The sequence below is a fragment of the Saimiri boliviensis genome, chromosome X (assembly GCF_048565385.1).
Source record: "Saimiri boliviensis isolate mSaiBol1 chromosome X, mSaiBol1.pri, whole genome shotgun sequence".
Classification (NCBI taxonomy): Eukaryota; Metazoa; Chordata; class Mammalia; order Primates; family Cebidae; genus Saimiri; species Saimiri boliviensis.
Genome location: NC_133470.1, coordinates 47,183,851 through 47,208,626, shown reverse-complemented (window position 1 = coordinate 47,208,626; position 24,776 = coordinate 47,183,851). Strand labels below are relative to the sequence as shown.

The 24,776-nt window shown below is 42.0% G+C and overlaps 1 protein-coding gene and 1 pseudogene across 2 annotated transcripts; both read left to right on the top strand.

The window, feature by feature from the left end:
* The first annotated feature begins 2,081 nt into the window (after nt 1–2,081).
* Nucleotides 2,082–2,197, top strand: LOC120366636 (U4 spliceosomal RNA; annotated as a pseudogene).
* Nucleotides 2,198–13,196: 10,999 nt separating this feature from the next.
* LOC101051981 (diphosphoinositol polyphosphate phosphohydrolase 3-beta) lies at nt 13,197–19,623 on the top strand. 2 transcript variants are annotated; one of them, XM_010350247.3, is made up of 2 exons: nt 13,198–14,084; nt 17,934–19,623. In XM_010350247.3, coding segments are annotated over exons 1-2 (498 nt in total). In that variant the 5' UTR covers nt 13,198–13,587; the 3' UTR covers nt 17,935–19,623. The 2 variants fall into 2 exon arrangements, with proteins under 2 accessions (XP_074247854.1, XP_010348549.1); XM_074391753.1 differs by lacking the exon at nt 17,934–19,623 and having other exon boundaries at nt 13,197–14,085.
* Nucleotides 19,624–24,776: the final 5,153 nt, after the last annotated feature.

The following is a 24,776-nucleotide window of genomic DNA, read 5'->3' as shown; positions in this document are numbered from 1 at the left end:
TCAAAAGGATACTTCTCGCTGCTGGGATGAGACTAATCATTAGAAACAAAGGTACAGAGAGATAAACCAGTGAAAATGTTATTGCCATAATCCAGGCAAGAAATTGTAGTGGCTTACAATGAAGTGGTATGGTGGAGGGGGGCAAAATTGCTCACATTCTCAATATATTTAGAGTGCAGGCCCAACAGTATTTCTAGATGAATTTAATGCCAAGATTGGCACCACAGTTTCTAAGTGAGCACCTAAAAACATAATGTTAACTGAGATGAGGAAAAATGAAAGTAGATGAAATCAGGGGAATGAAATAAGAAATCTGAATTTTACACAGTTAAAATCAAAATGTTCTCACGCCTATATTCCCAGCACTTTGGGAGGCTGAGGTGGGCAGATCACGAGGTCAGGAGATGGAGACCATCCTGGCTAACATGGTGAAACCCCATCTCTACTAAAAATATTAAAAATTGGCTGGGCGTGGTGGCATGTGCCTGTGCTCCCAGCTACTTGGGAGGCTGAGGCAGGAGAATCGCTTAAACCTGGGAGGCAGAGGTTGCAGCGAGCCAAGATAGCACCACTGTACTCAAGCCTGGGTGACAGAGAAAGACTCTGTCTCAGGAAAAAAAAATCAAAGTATTTATTTAACATGCATGTGGACTTGCCAAGTGGGCAATTGGAAATAGACGGTGGAGTTTAGGTCAGCTATCTAAACTGTACAGAGATGAGAGTGTAGATCACATATGAAACCACAACACTGGATAAGATCACCAAGGTAATGAGTGTAGGCAGTGAAGATAAGGGGACTAAGGATTGACTTCTGAGGCACTTCAGCACCAAGAGATCACAATGAAAGGAAGAGAATCAGCCAAGGAGACTCAGGAGTTACAGCTAATGAGGTCACAGAAAAACCAAGAAAGTACTGTACTGGAACTCAGGAAAGAAAGTACTTCCGGGTAGAGGGAGTGATCAACTTTATCCAAAAAAAAATTTTTAGGCAGAATTTCGCTCACTCTTGCCTAGGCTGAAGTGCAATGGCATGATCTCAGCTCATTGCAACCTGTACCTCTCAGGTTTACAGTGATTCTCCTGCTTCAGCCTCCTGAGTAGCTGCAATTCCAGGTGTCCACCAACAGGCCCAGCTAATTTTTGTATCTTTAGTAGAGATAGGGTTTCACCATGTTGCCCAGGTTGGTCTTGAACTCCTGACCACAGGTGATCCACCTGCCTTGGCCCCCCAAGTGCTGGGATTCCAGGCATGAACCACTGCACCTGGTCTAACTCTTTCCAAAATTATAAATATGCCAATGAAGGAGAGGACTGTGAAATAGCCATTCGATTTACAAATATTGGTGTCATGGTCACCTTGACAAGAACAGTTTCTGTTTAATGGAACGTGCATAGGCTTGGCTGAAGTATGATTAAAACAGAATAGGAGGAAAGCAATTGGACACAGTGACCGTAGACAACACTCTGTGGGAAGCTTGCAGTCAGGGGGAACAGATAAATGGCACTAAGCAAGTAAAAGGAGTGAAGTAAACGGGTTTTTGGTGTTTGCATTTTTTAAAGATGGGAAAAATAACACCAGTGTATATGCTGACAGGAATAATGTAGAGAGGGAGAAAAAGTCACATCATGCGGATGTTACACATGCTGTGAGATTATCAACTTGCTTTTTGATTTAGCCAGTCTAAGTAAGATTTTTCTGTTGTGTGCAAGCAAAAACACTGTTACAAAGTGAGTGAGCAATTGGCTTGATATGTCTGACTTTTCTGTCTTGTGCCAATTGTGGAGGCGTAATTTGAATATTGCTCTCTTTCATATATTTTGAATGATAAACTATATGGTCACAATAATTGGATGGGAAGACTGGTTCTACAATCATAGATTCCAATGCTGGGCCTGCCACTTACAAGATGTCATCTAGGATAAATTACTTAGCTTCTGCGTCTCATATGAAATGTCTTCCTAGGAACATGGGGATAATAAAGGTACTTGTGGCGTGTTGCTGAATCAAATGAGGTAAAGCATTTAAAGAGCTTATAAAAGAACTTGCTATGTGGTAAAATTTCATAAATATTAAAAGTCTGAGCTTTGCGCAGTGGCAGTATCGTAGCCAATGAGGTTTATCCGAGGCGCGATTATTGCTAATTGAAAAGTCTGCCTGCCACATGATAAAAATTCCCTTTTGGAGTTAAAAATGTAAACTGCCTGATTAACTATTTTCCCTAGTCACACATATAAACTTAAAATTAATTAATAAACATGAAACTAACAAAGTAAAATTATTCACAGCTCCATTTTATAGGTATGAAAACAGGGAAGTAGATCATTTAACTAAGATACAAAGGGAATTAAAATATAATGGTTAGTTTACAAACTGTGTCCAGATGCTTGGTATTATGGTTAACTTTATGTGTCAATATGACTGGGCTACAGGATGCCCAGACATTTGAGCAAACATGATCCTGTGTGTCTCTGTGGGAGTAACAAGTTGATTTCAGCCTTGTAAGGCCCTAAGTGGAGAACACAGATGATTCATGGCAGACTTATGGAAACTGAAATGATAAATGTGTGCTGTTCCAAACCACTAAGTGTATCATAATTTTTTATACAGCAATAGAAAACTAATATACAAGTATTTAAGTTATTACTATATGGAATCTGTTGGGGTTAAGGTGATGTGCCGCCTTATCTAAACCACTGCAGAAGATGAAGAATAATTTCTGGCTTGGCCATAACCTACGTAGCTCTAAGGTGCAAATTAAAGTAGGTACAGCTAAACGCACAGTGCTGAGAATCCTAAATGTTGTGTAGTGAAGATTCATTGCAGTATAGCCATGAGAACAAGCAGCTTGAAGTGTGACAGCAACAGGAGAGGACACTTCCAGGTAAGACGCTGTCATTATCAGTGTTAAGGGGTCAGATGCTAGTGAGGCCCCTTCTGTCCCTGCCCTTTAAATGAGGCAGAGATTTCAGTTCCAGGGTTCTCCTGTGGGGCCACAACAGACAAGCAAAGCCAGGGGAATGGCAGGCAGTGGTTATGAATTAAATTAAAATAATTTATTTTGGAAAACCCCTGTGATAGACATTCCTTGAGGCTTTAGAGCAGGCGTCCCCAAACTTTTTATACAGGGGGCCAGTTCACTGTCCCTCAGACCGTTGGAGTGCCGCCACATACTGTGCTCCTCTCACTGACCACCAATGAAATTGGTGCCCCTTCCTGAAGTGAGGCGGGGTGCCGGATAAATGGCCTCAGGGGGCCGCATGCGGCCTCTGGGCCGTAGTTTGGGGACGCCTGCTTTAGAGTCTCTAATACCAGCTAGCTCTGTGATTCAATCAGAGTTCCAGGATTCCAATTTATAAGAGGTGTGTGTGTGTGTGTGTGTGTGCGCACACGCATGTGTGTGTGTGTGAGTGTAAAACACCTCCTTTATAAATAACTGTAACAAATCTTTACAGACCACTGGCTCTGGGCTTAAGATACGGTTGCATGATTTTCTGTATGAGACAGCTGCAAAGTTCCTGAATATTCATGTCAAACCCAGAGCTTACCACAGTGCATGAAACATGGGGACTTTCTGACTTTTAACCCAGCTCCCATTTGTCAATAGCTTCTAGTACCAGTGTATTGCTGAATTCCTGGCTTCCTAACTGATGTTGGCCTTTCTAATAATCTCTCAGTTTCTGAAATGTCCTCACAGCAGGATTAATTTAGAAATTCCCCTAGGCTTTATAAGTAAAAAGTGATGGATTAAAAATAAATTAACTGGAGATATTAATGAATGACTATAACACTGCTAATCCAATTATTTAAGTGTTCAGGTGAAAAGCATAAACATGCAGGAACATGAAATTACGCCTCTGAACCCACAAATAACAGTAATTTCAAACACGGACACGCATGTTCAAAGTCACAAGGATTCAGTCCTCCAGATGTGAGTCCTGCTCCTATTTTCTCTATTCTTTCTCCATCAAATTTTGTGTTTCCTCTCGCTCTTTTCCCCTCTTTCACTGGAAATAGGCCCTCTGCAGACTATGGTTGGGAATGGACACTCTTTTTTTTTGGTTTTGTATTCCTAGGAGATTGATATGAGTAAGAATCAGTTTTCACTTGTACTTTACATCTGCTCTATCAGTCATTTACACTACATGAAACACATAGGCATTGTAGAGGGTTTACTGAATGAAGACATTTCATACTGAAACACTGATAGCAAACGCACCCACTTCCAAATTGGAGACAGTACAACGTTGGCTTTCCATATAGGAAACTTGCTTTTGTGTATCAGGAGCCATGCAAAGTCTTCTAGAAGCTGGTAGGTGTCGCAGGACTAGAAAGCAGATTCATTTGTCCATGGGCCTCTACAAAGTGTATAGCATAATTTTCAGCACACAAAAAGGGGTAAATCTTTATCTAACTTAGACACATACAGACATTTTCAAATCTTCACCCTAAAGTATAATGTTGTAAGCTAAATGCTTCACAGGAAAGGAGAAATACCATTTGTCAAGAGTCAAACTCTAAAACAGAGGGACGACATAACAGCAGTATGGAATTTTAAAATTCAGATTAGTGGCTTTCAGAGACACAGGGATTTCTTTCTAAGATGGTGTAAAATGTGGAGATAATGCTGACCAATATAGGCAATGAATTGTGATGTATGCCTTTTACATCCCAAGTCTGTGCTTCTTAGCTGTAAGAACAGAGAGGCAAGTAATCTGTCCTTCTGAGCCTAAATTTCCTCATCTGTGAAACTGGAAGAAAGAAACTTAAGTCAGAGGTATTTTATGAAAACTTTAGTAAGATATGTAAAGCACCTAATACATGGTGGACCCTGAAACAGCAATTACTATATATTCTAATATTGTGGTAAAGAGAAATCACCTTCCCCAATATAATTTCTCTTTTCTTTCTTTCTTTTTCTTTTTTTTCTTTTTTTTTTTTTTTTGAGATGGAGTTTCACTCTGTTGCCCAGGCTAGAGTGCAATGGTGCGATCTCAGGTCACTGCAACCTCCACCTCCCGGGTTCAAGTGATTCTCCTGCCTCAGCCTCCCAGTTAGCTGGGATTACAGGCATGTGCCACCATGCCTTGCTAATTTTGTATTTTTAGTAGAGAAGAGGTTTCTTCATGTTGGTCAGGCTGGTGTTGAACTCCTGCCCTCAGGTTATCTACCTGCCTCGAGCTATAATTTCTTAATTAGAATTCTGTGAATTTCACACAATGAAAAGTTCATCTGACACAAAAATCAAGGGTGGTTCCTTCTGAGATGTAAACTGGTAGTGAAAGGTATTTGATCAAAGTTAAAGTGAAAGAATCTAAGAATTTGACGGCTGTTCCCTCATAGGATATTCTACTGTAGTGTAGGAAAAGTGCTAACCGAACTACTGATGTTCAAACTTGTCTCAAAGTAAATAACCTGGAAAAGACTGAAAGAAGTAAATATTTTTCTTGTCTTGCACTCCCAGAGAATGGCTGGCCCAGAGCCCATGGTCAGAAACACTCTATCGTGGTGGTAATCTCTCCAGAACTGGCTGAGTTCGTTGGTGGTATGAGATGTTTTACCGTGGAACAGGGAATGCAGCCATCTTCCTGATCACAATTTTGATACCAAACATCACGTGTATGTGCCTTGCTGTCTTCATCTAATGAATCTGTAAAGTTTTAGAACAACTTGGTGACCTTGGAAAGACTGTTCTGCTTCTGATGAAAGTGGCCTGAGCCTGTGGGTACACAGTGTCATTGATAAGTAAACTATCTTCCTCGTGGGCTGGCCTGATGTCTTTGTGGAGGGGAAGGCATCCTTCCAAGACCGGAATTCTCTCAGACAGGGACTAGTTGTGCATAAAACATCCTCCTCCAGAACCAGCCTCATCAAGGTCTTCAAGCAGTTGTTAAGTATCAGTTTTTTTATCCCTTCACGAGGACTTGAAACAAACTCCATTCCTCTGCCTCTGCAGAAATTAATGTTGAATTTTCCAGCATTTGGCTGAAGGAGCAGGAGAGCAACTTCCAGGATGAGGAGCTTCTGAAAGTGTTAGGAGATGGGAGGTGAATTTTGCAGAGATGTGTGTGTGACAGAAGGGGAGGGGAGCAGAGAGAACTGCAGGGGCAAGTTAAGTAGTGGGGGTCTGCCTATACTGCCGTCTTTGTGGGCTGTTCTCATCAATGAGCTTGGAAGTTTCCACCTCATTCAGATACTTCCTAGCTGTCAGATACTGGGCAAGTTACATAATGTCTTAGATCTCCATCTTCTCTTTTGAAAATAGGAATGATAACACTGCCTTTGAAGGGTTTTCATCGGGGTTAAATGAAAAAGGTACATGAAGTGCCTAGTGTAGCCCATCCATCGTTCTGTGTCCTATTACACAACAATGGCTTCAACTTTGTTTTCAACTCTTCCATAACATCATTCTGCTTTCATTGCATTTAATTATATAATCACGTTTCTTTCTGAATGCCACTGTCTTATGAAAATAAAATACAATATGTAAATCATAGTACATGTCCTGCCCAGATAAAACCAAAACCATTTGGGTGATGAACGACTGAGATCTGGAAACATCACCTCAAGTCATGCTGTGTGGTAGGAACTGTGCTACCCTGTGAAGATGCCTCGGAAAATGAACCAGACTTCTGTCCCTCAGGTAACTCACAGCTGCCCAGCTGTGTTTCTACGGCATCTGGTACCCATAGGGTGCCGAAACAAATGGCAACTACCGGAATAGCTGCAGAATGCGAAGATAATGTTTTCCCTATCAGTGTCATTTTTCAAACGATTAATTCAAAGACTATTCAGTAGTCCCTTTCTGGCTGTATCAGAGAGTGCAGATGGTGGGTTTACAAAGACCAACAACACACGGCCCTTCCCCTTACAAGTCAACCAATCTAGCACAGGAGACAAACACATTCATTACATCCACAGGTATTTTCTGAGTGACTCCAATGTACGCTCTGCAGAGATCTGGGCTGCTTGGGATATACCAGTGAGCAAGAGACAAAGATCCCTCCCATCAGGAGCTAGTATTCTAGCAGGAGCCATCATCAGCTAGGAGAAACAACTGCAAAAAACATCAATAAGTAATTACGTAGTCTGTTAGATGCAAAACGCTGTAACAGAAAGGAAACCTGGGCCAGGGAAAAGGGGATCAGGAGTAGCAGCGACAGGGTGGCAAGGAAGAGTGGGTTTGGCAATCCATCATAATGTGGCCTGGGTAGGCCTCATCCAGAAGGTAATCAAGGCCTCAAGGTGAGTGAGGAAGTCATCCTTGTGGACAGGGGAGAGGAACATTCCAAAGAGAGGGAATGGCTAGAGCAAAGGCCCTGAGGCGGGAGGGAGCCTGCCTGACACAACCCAGAAGCTGCCAAGTCCAGGTCCACTAGAGATGTGTGGCCCATGGGGAGTGACGGGGCAAAGTCAAAGACTGAAATGGGCCAGATGTTGTAGGGCCTCGTAGGTTTTGTAAGCATTTAACATTTAACTCTGATGCATAATCATAGGGCCGCTAAAAGGGGTTTGGGTTCAGAATTAGAAGTGGGTGCAGTGTAGAGAAAAGGGAAAAGGAGGGTGACAGTAGAGAGGCAGGATCAGGTAACGAAGTGGGAGAAATCAAGGCATTCTGCATCTTTATGAGAGTGGCAGTGTTCACCTGGACATGACAAGTCTATGGATCATTGGGGCCACATCCACGACCTGTGCACATCTACGCCATTGCTCACAAAATCACAAAAGTAGCACTTCTTTACGCATCCTATCATTTGTCCAGGATACAAACAAAACAATGAAGGAGGTTATTTTGAATTCCATTCATTTTGTATTTAAGTCCTTTCTAGGGAATTAGCTAGTGTAGACCCAAAATGAAACCACCTGTGTGTTTGAACAAGAGTGTCCTAGGTACATGAAGGAAGAAAAATTGGGGAACATATGAAGGTTGATGTGAAGGACACAAGTTACCCCGCTTTCCCCAGACCTAGGTTCATTCATATGTCATTTAATATTGTTATTAAATAGTTAACAGGTAAAATAACAACTATCCTTTGTGATCCATGTAGATTCTGTTATCCTTCTCATTCAGTCAATATGTTTTAAATCCCTACTGGACACCAGATCCTGGGCACTGTGTTGTCTCAGAGGGGAACAGACATGTTTCAGGCTGGTTCCCAGTCCTCAAATTTCTCACAAGCTTGCAGACAAATCATTACAGAGCTCCTTAATTAAAGCTAACGACAGAATTAAAGTCAAGGAAGCCTGGAAAAACGGGGTTGGGGGGAGTATTTTAATCCCAATGTAAATGATGGGTCGGCACAAGGTCAGGAAAGCTTTCTTGGGAGAGGTGAGGTTCTGAGTAGGTAGTCCTATTATCCTCCTTTACACCTGAGAAATATTAAGGACAAAGATATTAACTTGCCTTAATTTGCCTAAGGCTGCATAGCCACCGAGAGAGCGGGATTTAAATTTAGTTCATTTGCATTAAAACAGTGTTTTGTTTTGTTTTGTTTTTCTCATGGACTACTACCAAAATCGCCCTGGCTCTGCTTCCCTTAAATATTCTGAAAGTTTCTCAGGTATATTGCAGTTCCTCTCCTGATAGCTGGGTCCAGCTGTGAGTACTGTCAAGCTCTGAGAAGGTCTTTAACATTTCCGATCCCAGGTAACAGCTGTTTCTGGAGAGCTGCTCTCTTAGGACTGTACTCCATTTAAAGTCTAGTTAGAAATGTCAGCTGACATGGCTTTCTCACTAAGTAAAGCACCCAGTTTCCCTGAGGATGCTTCTACTGTTCCTGTCAATTGCCCATCTGCCTGCCCCATCCTAACCCTGGAAAAAAAAAAAAGGCAGAAATATGTAACCTAGACTCGTTGGTTTCAAGGTAGATCCTCTCAGCTTTCATCCTAGTGATCCTGGAAATTTACATGGACCTCTATTCTCTTGGGTGCCTGGATCTTCCAGGCTGGAAAAAAAAAAACTAGAAAGGAGGAAGACCATACCAAAGGAATGACATGCACTGTCTATGTCAGCAACTCTTAACATAAGGGAAACGTGCCATGGTGAATGCAAGATGATTACCTTTGGACTCAGACAGACCGGGGTGTGGATCCCAGCTCCACCACTTTCTGGCTTGCTCACATTAACCCATCTCAGCCTGTTAATCTGTTCAAGGGGATTTTGATACTTTTCAGGTTTGCTGGTACAAAAATATTAGGCTCATATTAGAAAGCAGACCATCCATAAATCAACATCACGACCTAGTGTGATGACAGCATAGAATATCTGTTTCTGTATCACTTCATTGCATTTTATCTTGCAAGGGAAATCAAAGCCTCAAATCATGAAGTTACATCTAGAATTGACAAAACTATTATTTGCTGGGAGTGAGAGAGGTACTCACATCCTCTTTTCACATATTGTCCAGAAGAAGAAGATCGTGATGGAAAATACCTTTCATTGGAGTCAGTGAATCTTAGCTACTGAATACCTTACCCAAGAGAACAACGCTGAATGTCATCAACGAAGGCCACAACAAACCATAGCTGTGGATAAGAATATTCCTTCTTATAAGACATGTTGCAGGCTATGGAGACATGTAGCCTTAAACTCAAATACAAACTCCACTCTAAATCCTCGTTTTCTCTTTTATAAAATCGACTTATGAACTGCCTCCCTAACAGTTAATGGGATAACAGTTAAATAGGACGCAGGGCATAACACACAGCCTCTCACAGGGACTGTATGCAACAATGTTAGATGTCTTAACCTCATCCCTTTTTTTCTAACTCCAGGGAAAGTGAAATGCCAGCATCTTTAAGTAGACAGGACATTTCTACAATGAACATGAACAACCTTTTCTTTCTCTGTTTTTGGTTGATTTTGATGAATGGGGTTAACGGTTGGAGCTGCTAGTTTTTAATGCATAACAACGTGCCCCCAAATTTTATGCTTTAGACAACAGTAAATTATTTTGTTCACAATTCTGCAGGTTAGTAATTTCAGCTGGTATCATCTGAGTGGTTTATTTGCTGTTCATGGCTAGGCTTAGTTATGCATCTGCAGCTAGTGCACTGTTCTGCTAGCGGTCAAATGGTCTAGGATGGCCTCACCCATATGTTGGGCAATGGGTTCACTGTCAGCTGGAGTGAAGTGGAAGAATCCGCCATAGATATCTCACCAGCCAGTGAGCCCTGCCTTCTTCACATTGCTGTCACACGGTTTTAAGCACAAAATGAGAGGGGACACCCCAGTGTGCAAGCACTTTTCAATTCTCTGCTGGCTTCTGTTCACATTTGCTATTGTCCCACTGGACACAACAAATTGCATGGCCAAGTCCAGAGACGACGACAATGTGGAAGGACATACAGGCTTCCATGAACAAACTGCAGTTTCACTGTGACGGTCTACTACTACAGTGATTCCTGAATTACAGTCTTCATCACTGGAGAAATACTTAAATATGCAAAACCACACAGTGGACTGCTGTTCTCTTAAAAGTGGTTTTCACTCTTGTTACACAAGTCATAGCTTTTCTTGCCCTATTACTATAATATTATAGATGAATAATAAAGTTATTAGGCTGTCCTTGCATTGCTATAAAGAAATACCTGAGACTGGGCAATTTATTAAAAAAAGAGGTTTAATTGGCTCACAGTTCTGCAGTTTCCACAGAAAGCTTGGTGCCAACAGCTGCTCAGCTTCAAGGGTGGCCTCAGGAAGCTTACAACGGTGGCAGAAGGCAGGGGGTGGGCAGGTGCATCACATGGCGAAAGCAGGAGCAACACAGGGGAAGGTGCCGCGCACTTTTAAGTGACCGTATCTCGTGAGCACTCACTATCATGCAGACAGCACCAAGCCATGAGGGATCCGCCCTCATGATCCAAACATCTCCCACCAGGCCCCACTTCCACCACTGGGGATTACACTTTAACATGAGATTTGGGGGAGGACAAATATCCAAACTAGGTCAGCTGTGAAAGTTTGTGGAAAAAGTAATTTAAAAATTCCCTTGGCATTGTATTAAGCCTGTTTTAAGTTGTGGATGTCCATATCCAGACTTTTCCAGTAGGGTTTCAGTCTGTGCCTCTTTCCATGTTATAATGTCCTATTCTTCTTCCCTGCCACAAATATTCCCCTTGGAAGAGACCTATTGCACAGGCACAGTGTCATGTAGAACTGAGGCTGATGGAATAGACTAGAAAATGGCACCTCTTTCTTGTCAAACAAAGGAGATAGTACCCGGCAATTGTGAAGCAACCCTGCCCTGTGGCCGGAGCCTGGATTGGCACCCCCCCACCCCCAGACAGCACACCAGTCTGCTAGCTTGGCTAGAGTGAGTTGTGATTTATTCAAATCATGTTTTAAAGCTCTGAGTAGAAGTTCAAACATTTTGTACTACTAAGTCCTAATCATATTTTTTAGGACCCTTAGTATTTTATTTGTTTTGTGGCGGTCGATAGTGCCAAGTCGGATGTCATCATTTCCCATTTTAATTCCTACATGATATTGCTGGTATGCATGAAAGCTTTTGATATTTTAAATCATAATATTTTATTCTTCCATTTATAGGGATTTAATTTACATTTTTTTCTTAGCTGTTTCTCAAGATCTCCATATCATCTACAAATAATGACAACTTTGTGTTTTTACTAATATATATATTACTTTTTTCTCTTTACAACTCATTCCACTAGAAAGAACTTGTAAGACAATATTTAACAATATTTTTGACAGTAGGCAGATTTGTCTTGCTCCTGATTGTAATGCAGTTTTCCCTAGTTGTTTAACATAATTTGTGTGTTTGTGAATTTGAGAACCCTGAGAAATATTGCCTGTTAAGTACACTTTCTTAGTTTGTTTTTAATCCCAGGTGTTGAATTCCTTCAAATGCTCTTCCACCATCCATCCATCTTTAAAATATGGTGAGGAGCAGTAGTGTCTCTATTGAGGTCACTCTTTTTATGTGTGTATTTTATAATTTTGTTCATATACAACCCACAGCGTTTTGTCATATTACGGTCTAGGTAGTGCAGATATTGCTTGCACTTGGTAATAGGAGCATTTTTATTGGTGATTCTGATTATAAGTGGAGTTGAGCAGATCCTGGAAAGTGAACTCAATTGTTTCTCCATTTCCATTTGAGTCCATTTGCCCTGGGTGAAGGAATTACTTCATCGACAAAGGAGGCTTTCATGATACCCCCTGGCTGATGCCAACAGGGTGCCAATAAGAGAGAGACCAAGGTGCAACCAAAGTCAGGGGAACTCAGAGGGCTACTATGAGATGAGGAAACACCAAGAATAAATGAAAAGGAGAAGGAAAGCTCTAGGTTGTTAAATTTTTGGCGGTGGGTTACCATTTCCTGGCTGAGAGGACAGTATGACCAGAGAGAGAGGTGAGAGAGCAGCAAGTGGCCTTGCTGGAGTCTCACGCAGGGAGTCTTTTAAAAATCAAAGTGTGAAACAGGAGGGGATCTCAACGTGCATGGTTTCCCAAACTCCAAGTGGAGCTTATTCAAAGAGAAAGATAGTGAAGGGTGGAGTTTGTGGAGAATGAGAATTGTCTTGGGCTTTAATGCAGGAGTACTAGATGGGTGGTTCTCTGGTCCTTAAGGTGTACGTGCATCGAAGTGGAAATGGCTGCAAAAAGGAGGCGAGGAGTGTACCAATGAGGAAACTGAGGCACGGAGTGTTCAGGCACGTTGTGAACAGGGGTTTATGAAAAGCGTTGAATTACTGGCTGCGCCAAGATGCCAGGCAAGGTGGGAACCTGTTGAAGAAATAAAACTGCATCATGTGACTCAGCAAAGATGCCCGGCTACTCTTCCTAGAATCCTGTGAGTGGTGCTGACAACACCCGGGCCCAGGTCCCATGAGTAAGCCAGAATGGTTCATCATGCGAGGGGATGATGATGACGATGCCCTTGCCCCTGTCGCGTGTAAAACGACTGTATGGTCGGTTTCGTGCAGCGCAGTGGGGAGGGAGAGAAGAAACGTTCGGCCACGCCACAATCGCGTTTGGGTCAAAGGCACACGTGGAAGCATTCGGCCAAAGGCACAATGCGGTGAATTTCGCTGTGCGCTAAGGAGGTTCCCGGCCCCAGAGGTGCGCGGCGCCTGCGCAGTGGGCCCGAGGCATTGCGCGCTGCGGGAACCGGGAGACCCCCGCCCCCGCCCCTCGCCCTCCACCGCGCGAACGCGCACGTGAACGGGAGCGCGGACGCGGCCGCGATTGAGCCCCTCCTCGCTCAGCCCTTGCCCGGCAGCAGAGGGAGGGAGACGCTCCCCCGAGACGCGGGTGGGCTCGGTGGAGAGTCGCGGGCTCGCGGGCGGCGCCTCCTCCACTCCGGCGGGCCCGGGTCTAGCCGACCGCCCATCGTACTGGCTAACTGGCTGACTGACGCGCCTCACCGCCCCCGCCTCCGCCCGCGCCCCGCCCAGCCTCATCACTCCCTCCGCTCTCCCGGCTCGCGGGCACACTGAGGCGCCTCTCGCTCCCTGCCCCTCGCCTCGGCCCTTTCTCTGCCCGGCACCTCGGCTTCTCCGCGGCGGCGGCGGCGGCGGCTGCAGCCCCCAGCAGCGAGCGGCTGGAAGAGGCAGCCTCGAGGATGAAGTGCAAGCCCAACCAGACGCGCACCTACGACCCGGAGGGGTTCAAGAAGCGGGCGGCGTGCCTGTGCTTCCGGAGCGAGCGCGAGGACGAGGTGCTGTTAGTGAGTAGCAGCCGGTACCCGGACCGCTGGATCGTGCCGGGCGGGGGCATGGAGCCCGAGGAGGAGCCGGGCGGTGCGGCGGTCCGGGAGGTGTACGAAGAGGCGGGAGTCAAGGGGAAGTTAGGCCGGCTCCTGGGCGTCTTCGAGCAGAACCAGGATCGCAAGCACCGAACGTACGTGTATGTCCTGACCGTCACGGAGCTGCTGGAGGATTGGGAAGATTCGGTCAACATCGGCAGGAAGCGCGAGTGGTTCAAAGTCGAAGATGCCATCAAGGTTCTCCAGTGCCACAAGCCCGTGCACGCCGAGTATCTGGAGAAGCTGAAGCTGGGCGGCTCCCCGACCAATGGAAACTCCGTGGCCCCGTCCTCCTCGCCAGACAGCGATCCCTAGTAGGTACCACTCCCGCCCGCCCGCCCGCCCGCGCAGACTTGGGTCTGTCCGCCTCGCTGCAAACGCATCCCGCCTGCAGCACCTCTCGTGCCATGTGCGGTCTCACCGGGAGGAGGGAGGCTTCTTTTGTTTCCTTGGCAGACCCTCTGAATCACGCTTGCAAACTGTCTCCGTTGCCAGGCCCTGTTTTCAGACAGTTCGCACGTTTTTCAGATGCGTTCAGAATCGCTTCTTGGTTCCACTGGGAAATGTTTCGGGAAGCCTAAGCTGCTTGGGGTTTTAGGTGCCTTAACTGCTCACCCTGCTTTTGGGGGGTGTGTGTGGCCGCTTGGCGTCTTAGGTGCCTTAACCCTGCTTGTGGGGGGCGTGGGGGGGCGGGGGCAAGGGGTGTGGGGGAGTGTGCGCGTGTCTGCCTTTGCGCCCTGTGATGTTTTTGATTCTTTTACATTTCACACAGATTCACGGGTGAGCCGGCGTGCGCATTTTCATACCAGTCCTGTGGTTGGTTTGGCAGTGGAGGCCTTTAAAGTCTCACCAGCTTGGTTGTGTGGACATCTTTTAGGATTTTTTTCCCCTTGAGTTGTTTTCTCCTTTGCAGCGTTCGCCCTTGTTGTCACGGAGCCCTTCTGTGGTGGGAGTTGGTTTAAAAGATCAGTTTTGAATTTGTTAAAAAATTAGGGAATTCTACCTCTTGTGCTCTTTCTGCACTCGACAGTCACGTCAGCTTCAGGACTGGGATCTCATTTGCCCCTTTCAGAATTTTTTTTTCTATTCCTATGTCGACCATTTGGTTTTCAAAAATTTTTCACAAGTGGTCATTTTTCACTGCTGACTTCAAATGGCTGTTTCCCATGTAGATTAACCTTATTGAATTGACGCTGCTGGGGATCTGCTAGCTAAACACATCACAGAAACTGGACTCACAGAATTTGATTTCCCATGCTCAACTTCCAACTCCCATTGCCCCTTCCTGGATACCATAGAAGAACCATGGTTCTCTCAATTTAAGTTCGTTTTTGAAAGAAAGTGGTCTTCCTCCTGTATTTGAATATGGTGACATTCTGTTTGAACTTCCCTGACTCCTAGCAACCAAAGGAATGGAATCTTTTAGGAAGATGAGATCCCAACTGAGTTACCTCTAGTGATGTTCACCTGGTACAGAGTTGTCAAACTATTAGGATACCTGAACAATTTCTCTTAATGATAGACAGTAATTGTTTTGTCTCACAGGACAGCCTATTCTGGGTGCAGGTGACCAGCATCTACAACAGGAAATTAACATTGCCTGTAATCCAAAAACCTCCTACTCATTATTTTGCTCTCCTGTCTTTTTAATACCATAGAATAGTTAGTTTTGTAACTGTCTCTACTTTTTTTTTTCTGCCCCCTTGTGTGCTTTTTGTATTTTACCATTCAGAACACTGAAATATTTCTCTATTTGGAATGCATTGTAATTTCACAAATAATTAATATTTTTTATCCTGCTAAACAGGGGGTGCCGTTGCACTTTTTAAAATGTGGTGCCACTGTTTAGAAAACAAATCTGATAACACATTGAAGTATAGGTAAACAAAGTACAAATCTCAGTTTCTCAAAACATTTTCTGCACTAATGCTATCAAAGGAAAGAGTAAACTAAAAAAGAGTGGCTTTTTAAAACTTATAGCAGTTTTATTATCTGAATTACATGGCTTGATCAAATATGGAGTATTTTTCTATTTTTCTTGTAACAAAGTGATATATATATTTGAACCTCATATTTTTATAAAAATACTTTTTAACTTTTAATTCCTGAGGTACAAGTGTAGGTTTGTTCCATAGGTAAACTTATGTCGTGGTTATTTGTTGTACAGATTATTTCATCACCCTGAAACACGCTTTTAAATTCCAGACAAATTGACTTTTATTATGCAGTCTCAAATAGATCTTAAAATTTTCCTCAATAACCTAGTTCTTTCACAAGGTTCTTAATTCTACATTAATATTGACCTAGGAGATATACTAGATTGTATTTTCTGGATATTTTTGTAGTAAAATTTATTCCACATGAAACACTGTCACGAATACTTTGGAGACTTAACTTGTACTTGCTATCATTAGAAGTAATTATGCATGATCTTATTTGGTTCTTATGTATCTGACAAAGTAAAAAATAATGTACAGTATTCATAGTAACCCACTCTTAAAAATTGTTAGCTTATAAATATGTTGTGGTTTTTCTTTTTCCTTTTTATGTTCCAGAAACACTTAGAACATGTAATGCTACTTTTCAAGACGTATTGTCAATTTAAATTAAGCAGTCTTTGAAAAAATTTTCTCTGGAACTTAGCCTCATCAAAATAGTTAAGAATACCAAGGAGATTCTTTTTTTCTCTTCAAAACTAAGTCAGGAGTTTCAGGTTTAAAAGCATTAGTGCAGAAACTGTTTTGAGAAACTGAGACTTGTATTTTGTTTACCCATACTTAAATGTGTTACAAGATTTGTTTTCGGAACAGTGGCACCACATTTCTTTCTTTCTTTCTTTCTTTTTTTTTTTTTCAGTTTTTTTGAGACAGAGTCTCATTCTGTCACCAGGTGCCAGGCTGGAGTGCAGTGGTGTGATCTTGGCTCACTGCAACCTCCGCCTCCCGGGTTCAAGCAGTTCTCCTGCCTCAGCCTCCCAAATAGCTGGGATTACAGGTGCACGCCACCACGTCCAGCTAATTTTTGTATTTTTAGTACAGATGGGGTTTCACCATGTTGGCCAGGATGGGCTCGATCTCTTGACCTCATGATCTGCCCAACTCGGCCTCCCAAAGTGCTGGCATTACATGCCTGAGCCACTGCACCTGGCCGCACCACATTTCTTGAGAACAGAGGTGGTATATAGAAAATTTCTATCACCTCAGTGCTCCAAAGATTGATGTACAGTTGAGATTTTTTTCCTTCTAAGAGTATTAGAGTTCACTTGTACATATTTTCTTTTGTGATAGCAGGAAAATGTACACCGAAATTTTACAGCCCTCGCTTGATAAAGAAAGGAAAAAGAGTACTCTACACAGACAATTGAGGTTTGCAGACATGAATCAGAGATTTATTTTCTGCATGTTTTATAAATAGCTTACATTTTCAGCTGGTCAAGTGTTTTATTCTTGTGAATATATAAAGAGGAAAACAGATTAATATAGATGCATATACTGGAAATGTAATTGGTGCTGTCTATAATATATACAATTTTTTCAAGAAACATATGTGTGTGTTTAAATGTAAAATTTGTTGACTACACTTTAAAGAAACAAATGAAAGGGAAGAAATTCTAAAATAATTTGAAAAGGCTAGTATAAGAATGCCAATTTGTTTACATTTAGAAAATGTGGGGGAGCCACCAGGTACTCTCAGAAAGACTTTGATCAATATTTTCCTGGTAGTGGTCTCTTGATAAGCTATTAATACTAATGGTATTTAGCAGATTTTAAATATGTTTGGGCAAACAGCACTATAAGAAGTGGAAGTCACTGTGCTGACTGTGCTAAAACGTAACACTTTTATAACTCACGCCTGTAATCCCAGCACTTGAGGAGGCCAAGGCAGGGGGATCACTTGAGGTCAAGAGTTGGATACCAGCCTGGCCAATATGGTGAAACCCTGTCTCTACTTCTAATTATTAATGAATTAAAACTACAAAAATTAGTCAGATGTGGTGGTGCCCGCCCATAGTCCCAGACTCATTGCATCTGCATTAGGTAATTCTGTGGAAGGGAAGTGCTTGATCAAAAGTGGTTGATGTACATAATAAACCCTGACAGATTTGTTAGTTGGAGGAATTATTAACATAAGCCTGCTAATTGTATGTTGGTTTGTTTTTCTAGATGAACAGCAAAGATGTTCAGAATTGTGCTGAAGCTAATATTGATGTGAACCCAGTGATGAGTGGAATTGTCAAGTTCAGGTGAGCACTTCTGTGTTCCGAAGAAGACAGCTCATCTGATTTCTTCCTACATCTTGGGACACTCCTTCCCTGTCTATACCACTGACTCTTGATCTGGTTGTTGTACTATAACATGGCCTTTTGTTGTGCTTTTTTGATGTGTCTGCCTTCTTTATTAGACTATGATGTCTTTGAGAGCGAAGACTATTTTTCCTTACTCTTTGCAAATCCTGCATCTGAGATACTACTTGAAGTATGGTTGGCATCACTGAAGGTTCTTTGATTCAATTAATATTTTGTAATCACCGTGTGGCAAAACATTCCCCTTCCAATCTGGTGCTAGTAGAGTATATGCTATCTAGGCACCATGTGTGTGGCTTTTGTGTATCAGGTGTTTCAGAAATATTTCAAGGCAGTTGTAAGATGTTTGAGGACAAGAATTATTATTCCTATTTCTATGTCATACCACACAGTAGCTGCACAGTTTTAAGATTATGCCATCACCTTAGGGTAACGTTTTGTAGAATCAGTCCTTCGTGTAACAACTCTAGTGTTTTTGTACTGTTGATGATTTGCTTAAAATTTTATTCAAAAACTATCACTTGCTATAAAGGTAATTGTAAAAATAAATACAGTGGATGCAAGATAATGTTGTGAGTTTTTATAAAAATAGATTTTAAAATGATATATAAAACATTTTGTTTTGTAATGCCTGCCCTAACCACTTCTTACATGTCATCTTAACATCTCTTTGAGGAAAACATCCTCATTTTACAGATGTAACATGCTGTATTATTGGATGCCAGAGCTAGCAGGCTATATCATAGGAAGTTTCCAAAGTTAATTATGCCATTTAGTTGTCTAGGTTTCTTTTGCTTCTTTCACTGATCGTTTGGCTGTAGTTTTCATACCTTTTCCAGCGCACACAGCTAACTCCTTATCCTACCTAGTTCCTGCATATGAGAATGCAGAGGGCTGAGAGAGGGCAAAATTGTTGTCACTTGGGAAAGGCATTTAGGAAAGAGGCTGCTGTAAGAGGGGAACACAAAATGAAGGATTTTTTTTTAAAAAAGAGGACTTGGATCAGCTGCCTCCAGGAGAACAACTTTAAGAAAATAAGAAAGGTGTTTAGAGGAAATCTTGCAGAGTTTTGCCATGGGATATGTGATGTCAGCAGTCTCTTCCAGCTCCTTACAAATGACCCAAAATGGCTCTAATATGGTAGTGTGTTTGATGTTTTTTCCTTCACGTTATAAAGCTATTACATCAATAAAAGCTTGGACTCCATTTTAGTGTTACACTCTTCCTCATGATACCAGTGAAATAATAATAATTTGAAATAAAAATGTAACTTCTTGATTTATTGTTTTTTAAATTGTGATACGGTACTGTGGTTACGTTGTTTAAAAAGATGTTCTTATCTTTTAAAGAAGTGTACTGAAAAATGTCCAGGTGAAATGATAGCTACTGGTATTTGCTTCAAAATAATCTGAGAGTGGGGTAATTGAGTGCATAGATGAAACAAGATTGGCCGCGCATTGGTAATTGCTGAAGCTGTGTGGTGGGTGTTTGAGAGTTCATTATACTATTCTCTATACTTTTGTATATGTTTGAAATTTTCCATAATAAAAATTGCAAAAAGTATATGCTTCCGAGTTTACTTGTAGGCCCCCTCTCTCCCTAGACTTAAGTGCGGAAGGCTTGTCAGAAGACCCACAGCCCAGAAGGACTCATTCCTCCTCTCTGAAAACCTAGCTTTTGTTCTTGAACTAAACTTGTTTGCAGGCTGCTTTTCCCTTAGTGTGAATTTTTCCTTAAAAAGCCCCCAGTTGTATGTGCCAAAGGACTTTAGCCCCATCAGTATGTCACACATGACCAGAAAACTTTAAACTCTAGTGGTGGATGTAAGCTTAGGTTTCCAGTGGGAATGCTCATTCTACTATTTACCTTCATTTAAAAAAGCACTGCATTTTTTTTTCTAATAACAAAATTAATTCATCTTAATTTCAGAAAATTTTGAAAACTCCACAATCACAAATGAATAAAATCTATTATTTGACAGCACAACAGGGTGACTATGCTGAATAATTTAATTTTACTTAAAAAAAAATAACTAGAAGTATAACTGGATTGCATGTAACACAAAGGATAAATGCTTGTGGTGATGGATGCACCTTTTACCCTTATGTGATTATTATACATTGTATGCCTGTATCAAAATACCCCATAGATATATATACCTACTGTGTACCCACAAATTAAAAATTAAAATTAAATGTAAAAAAATCACACATAAGCCTTTTACACAAATAACCGTTTAAATATATATATAAATATAATTTCCAGTCTTTCTATTTATAAGTATAAATATATATAATTCAAACAAGGATAGCACAGTGTGCCTCATCCACCAGAATGTTTCCAAATAATCCATGACCTTTTTATTGTTAAGCATACGCCATACAGGCATCTCACTATTTCTTAGAATGTTTTAGGCTAATGCTCAGAGAGCCATGACGGAATTTTTGCTGCTTCTACCTTGCACAAGTACAGAAAGCACAGCAGAAAACGTGGGTCTGAAATCTAGAGCAACCTCTACTCACCAAGACCTGGTGCAGGGTGGAATCGGCCTGTTTTGTGTTTGTTTTTGTCTCCTAATTGGCACACAGACTTTTTTTTTTTTTACCAAGCACTGAGGCTGGGGACGAGCTATCAATTCGGAGGGACTGCTCTTGTAATAAATCACACAATTGCAGTGTATTTGCTAAAAGTGGGCCTGTTATTTGTTTACCTCTTTTCCAGAAAGTTTTCGTCATCTCTGACTTCTCAGCAAGCCACAGTAGCACTGCCTCTGCAGGCCCTGACCCTCATGAAGTTGCTGCTCCTCTGGGCACAGTGGTATCCAAGTGGTAAATAAGGATACCACCACTGTGGACTCAAAAGGGAATCCTGCTCTCCATTTTCTACCTTCTTACCCCATAATGTACCCACACCCTTCCCTAATTTCCTACAGCACCATCAGAGTCTAAGCCGTGACTTTTAATGAGATTTTACTGAAGATTACCAGATAATGTGAGGGAAATGTAATAAAAAAATACAATGTACGACTACTTCACAGTGTATAGTAGAAGGGTCAGATGCTTTGTAGGTTTTGTTGCTAGACTAGTTCTCTGACACAGGCTGACTCCAAATGGCCTAGAGAAATCCCTCCATCCTTAAACCCCTACCGCTACCAAAACCTGAGAATCTGCAATTTCAAATTATGGACATGGATATTCCCATACCTGAGGAGAGGAGAAAACTGCTCCCTCAACTCAGTCTCTAAATAGCACCTGAGGTGTCTATTTCTATTCCCAGAATTAAGGTTATAAACCTGAAATCAATGAAATGAATCAAAGGACTAGAATGTGGTGGGTTGGGAATGGAAATTCAGTTTTATCTTACTCAAAAGCTCATGCTCTCTTGGTGAAGATGATGACGATCTCTCATAGTGAATTCAGTGGTCCTCCTCTATACCGGATGGTAAACATGGAGAAGTGAAAAGCCCATCCATGGTCCGAAAACATCCATTAACACCTTCACAGCAATGTAAGCCTTCACAGCAATGTGAAGAAGCGGGCCAGGACCTCTGAGCGTTTAGATTTTTGGGTCATTGCTGAGGGGATAGAGGGCTGAGGGCAGAGTTGGTAACAATTATTTTTCTTTTATCTACTTACTCAAACTTAGATCTCATTTCTTGGTTGTTATAAAGAAGACCCACATAGTAAGACTGCCAAGTCGTTCTTAGCAGATGGTTCCAGTTGCGGCATCACGCACCCTAGTGGACATGTTAGGAGTTAGCTCATTCCTAATGTATTTTTAAAGAAAAATTTATTACACTATTTTCACATAAATTATTTGAGCTCAAAGTCAGATGGGGGCAGGTAGGAGAAATTCTGTTAGTTCCAATTCAGATGAGAAAATTGAGTCTCAGCAAGGTTAGGTAAAATGATATAGGTCACAATTCCAATACGGAACAAAGCTGGGATGAGATAACCAGGTATTTAGAATGCTGTTGCCATTCTGCCATAAAAAATGGCTGCTCTCGCCACAAAAACAAAAAAGAAGTGTAACTATGTGAGATGATGTATATGTTGATTTGCTTCACTATAGTAACCATTTTACTATCTATATGTATCTCATAACATATATACCTTAAATATACACAAAATCTATGTTTATATATGTACTGTTACATTTGATTTGGAGCAAGGAATCCTTTTCCAGAAACACTTGCTGTCCAAGACCATTTACAATGACCTTTTTCTAATCCTGAATTAAATGTTAGTACAATTACTGTATGAAGAAGGGGTCTTCATCGTGTTTCAGTCAGTAAAATTTTGAGTTCTTTAAGCTGTATTTTTCCATCTAGCTTTAACCTCGTAGATAAATAGTCAAGTATTTGCATTGATCTAGTGCCTCCATCCTTAAAACTGTGCTTTAGCTGTGATAAAGCTATTCAGAACTTTAGGCCAAGAATCCTGCTACCTCAGAGTATGTGGGTTGAGCAAATCAGACATAGTTCTTGTCTTTATGGAACTCTCAGTGTATTGAGGAGACAGATTACACATTCCAACAAAATATACTAAGTATTTTTTATGATAGTGGGGATTCAGTCGGCTCTGCTAGCTCATAGTTCAGGGAACTAACCTATACAAAGTGAGGGAGAAGAGAAAAAGTTTCTTGGAGAAAATGCCATGTAATTTGACATCTGAAGGATAAATGGGATTTAGCCAGTAGAAGTAGGGAAATGGTATTCCACAGAGAAGGAAGAACAAATATGAGGTTCTGGAAGACAGATAAAATATGGTGCTTTGGGGAACAGAAGGAACTTGCTCATTATGTCTAGAATAATGTAGCCTAAGGGTATAAAAGAGAAGAAGGGATCTTCTGGAGATGAAACTGATGGGGTAAGAAAAAGCCAGATTATAGAGAGTCTAATGTGACTTGTTCAGGTATTTGAGGAAAGGAGACATGACATCAATCCGAATAGCAGAAAATTGTTTGCTAAGGGGCTAAGATGAAGCTGTGGTTAATAGTCCGGGTGAGAAATGATGGTGACCTGAATTAGGGTGTTGACTATGTTGAAAGAAGTAGACACACTTAAGAAATATGTGGGCCAGGCACCACAGTGGTTCATGCCTGGAATCTCAACAATCTGGGAGGCTGAGGCAGGAGGATTGCTTTGAGCTCAGGAGTTTGAGGCTGCAGTGAGCTATGATTGTGCCACTGCACTCCAGTGTTGGTGACCAAGCAAGGCTTTGTCTAAAAGAAAAAAGACATAAATATGTGGCATTTAAAGGAGTATATATTGATTAATTGGATGTCGGAGATGAAAAAGAGGTATGGATATAATGGATATATTTTTAGAATATTTGGCTGGAGGAACTGAGTTGATGGTGCGCCATTCCTTTAGATGGAACCTCATAGAGGAAAAATAGAAAAGCGCCCACTTTCTGCTCCAAAATGAAGCGGTACTTTTAAGGCAGGAAGCCTGTACTTCTTCTCCTCATGCAGGCCTGAGAAGAATGTGAGATTAATTTTATAAATGTGAGTTTCTGGTACCCAAGGGGCATTAACTTGGAGATGTTCAAAAGGCTGGAGATACCCTGATGTGCAGCCTAGGAAAGAAGAATGAGCGGAAATGTAGATTTTGGAGTTATCAGTGGATGAGCAATAGGTGAAGAGGATATAAATGAGATCATCCAGTAGAGGGTGTTAGAGAGAGGACAGTGAAGATCTCTCTGAGTAGTGTCGACATTTAAGGACTTCCAGATGGTATGTAACTGAGTACTTCACGTAGCTAAGAAAAAGAGAATGAGTTATTAGTTTTTTTCTTATTTTGGTCACTCCTTTTCTATTTCTTCCATTTTTCCCTGTTCCCTGCTTCCTGCTTAGCCCTTTAGAAATGCAGTTATAACCTTTTACCTCTGCTTCACTTCCTACAAGGTAATTTCACCTGACTGTGCTTAGAAGCTCCAGAGGGGAACTCTCTCCCACCAGGACACTGCCATGAGGACAACAGTCAATTTATAACCCAAGGTATGCCTGCTACAAAACTCTCTCCCACCTGGAGAATTTCAGCCACCTTCGTAACCTAGTTCTGCCCATGAAGAAGCCAACTCGACTACCTGGTAGATGAAGCAACACAATGAGCACGCAGACCCCCACCTGTTTGCTTCCTCCCCTACATGCCATTTGTGCTAGGCCCCGTTTTAAAAGCGCACCCTTTTTGCTCCAAAAGTGAAGCCGTACTTTTAAGGAAGTCTGTAATTCTTCCCCGAAGCTAGGTTTTGAATAAAAGGTCACTTTCTTTATACCAGACTTTGCTTTTGTTAATTGCACTGTGCAAGTGGTCAGCAATTGAATCTGCACTTCGGTTATAATTTTGGTGGCCCATGTGGGGACCTAGTTCTGTGTTCTCTAGGTGATCCAAGCCTGTCAGCCTGATTTTACCACTGGGTGAGGCGTGGGGTTGCCTACGAGTGCCAGTTGCTCTTGGCTACCAGACCTATAACAGGACCATTAGGGAACTTCCCAACAGCTACCAGAAAGGCTTTTGTTCTTGGTGAACCTGCTTTTTACCTCCCAGCATGATGTCTGCTGCTTTCAATGCTTCACTGGTACAAGGACAGTGACCTCTGAAGAAGCCAGCAAACTCGGGAATTGAGTGAGTGAGTGAGAGTGCATTTACCACCTTCTGCCTCTTTTAGGGTGCTGCTGGGGCCCTGCTTTATTTAGACTT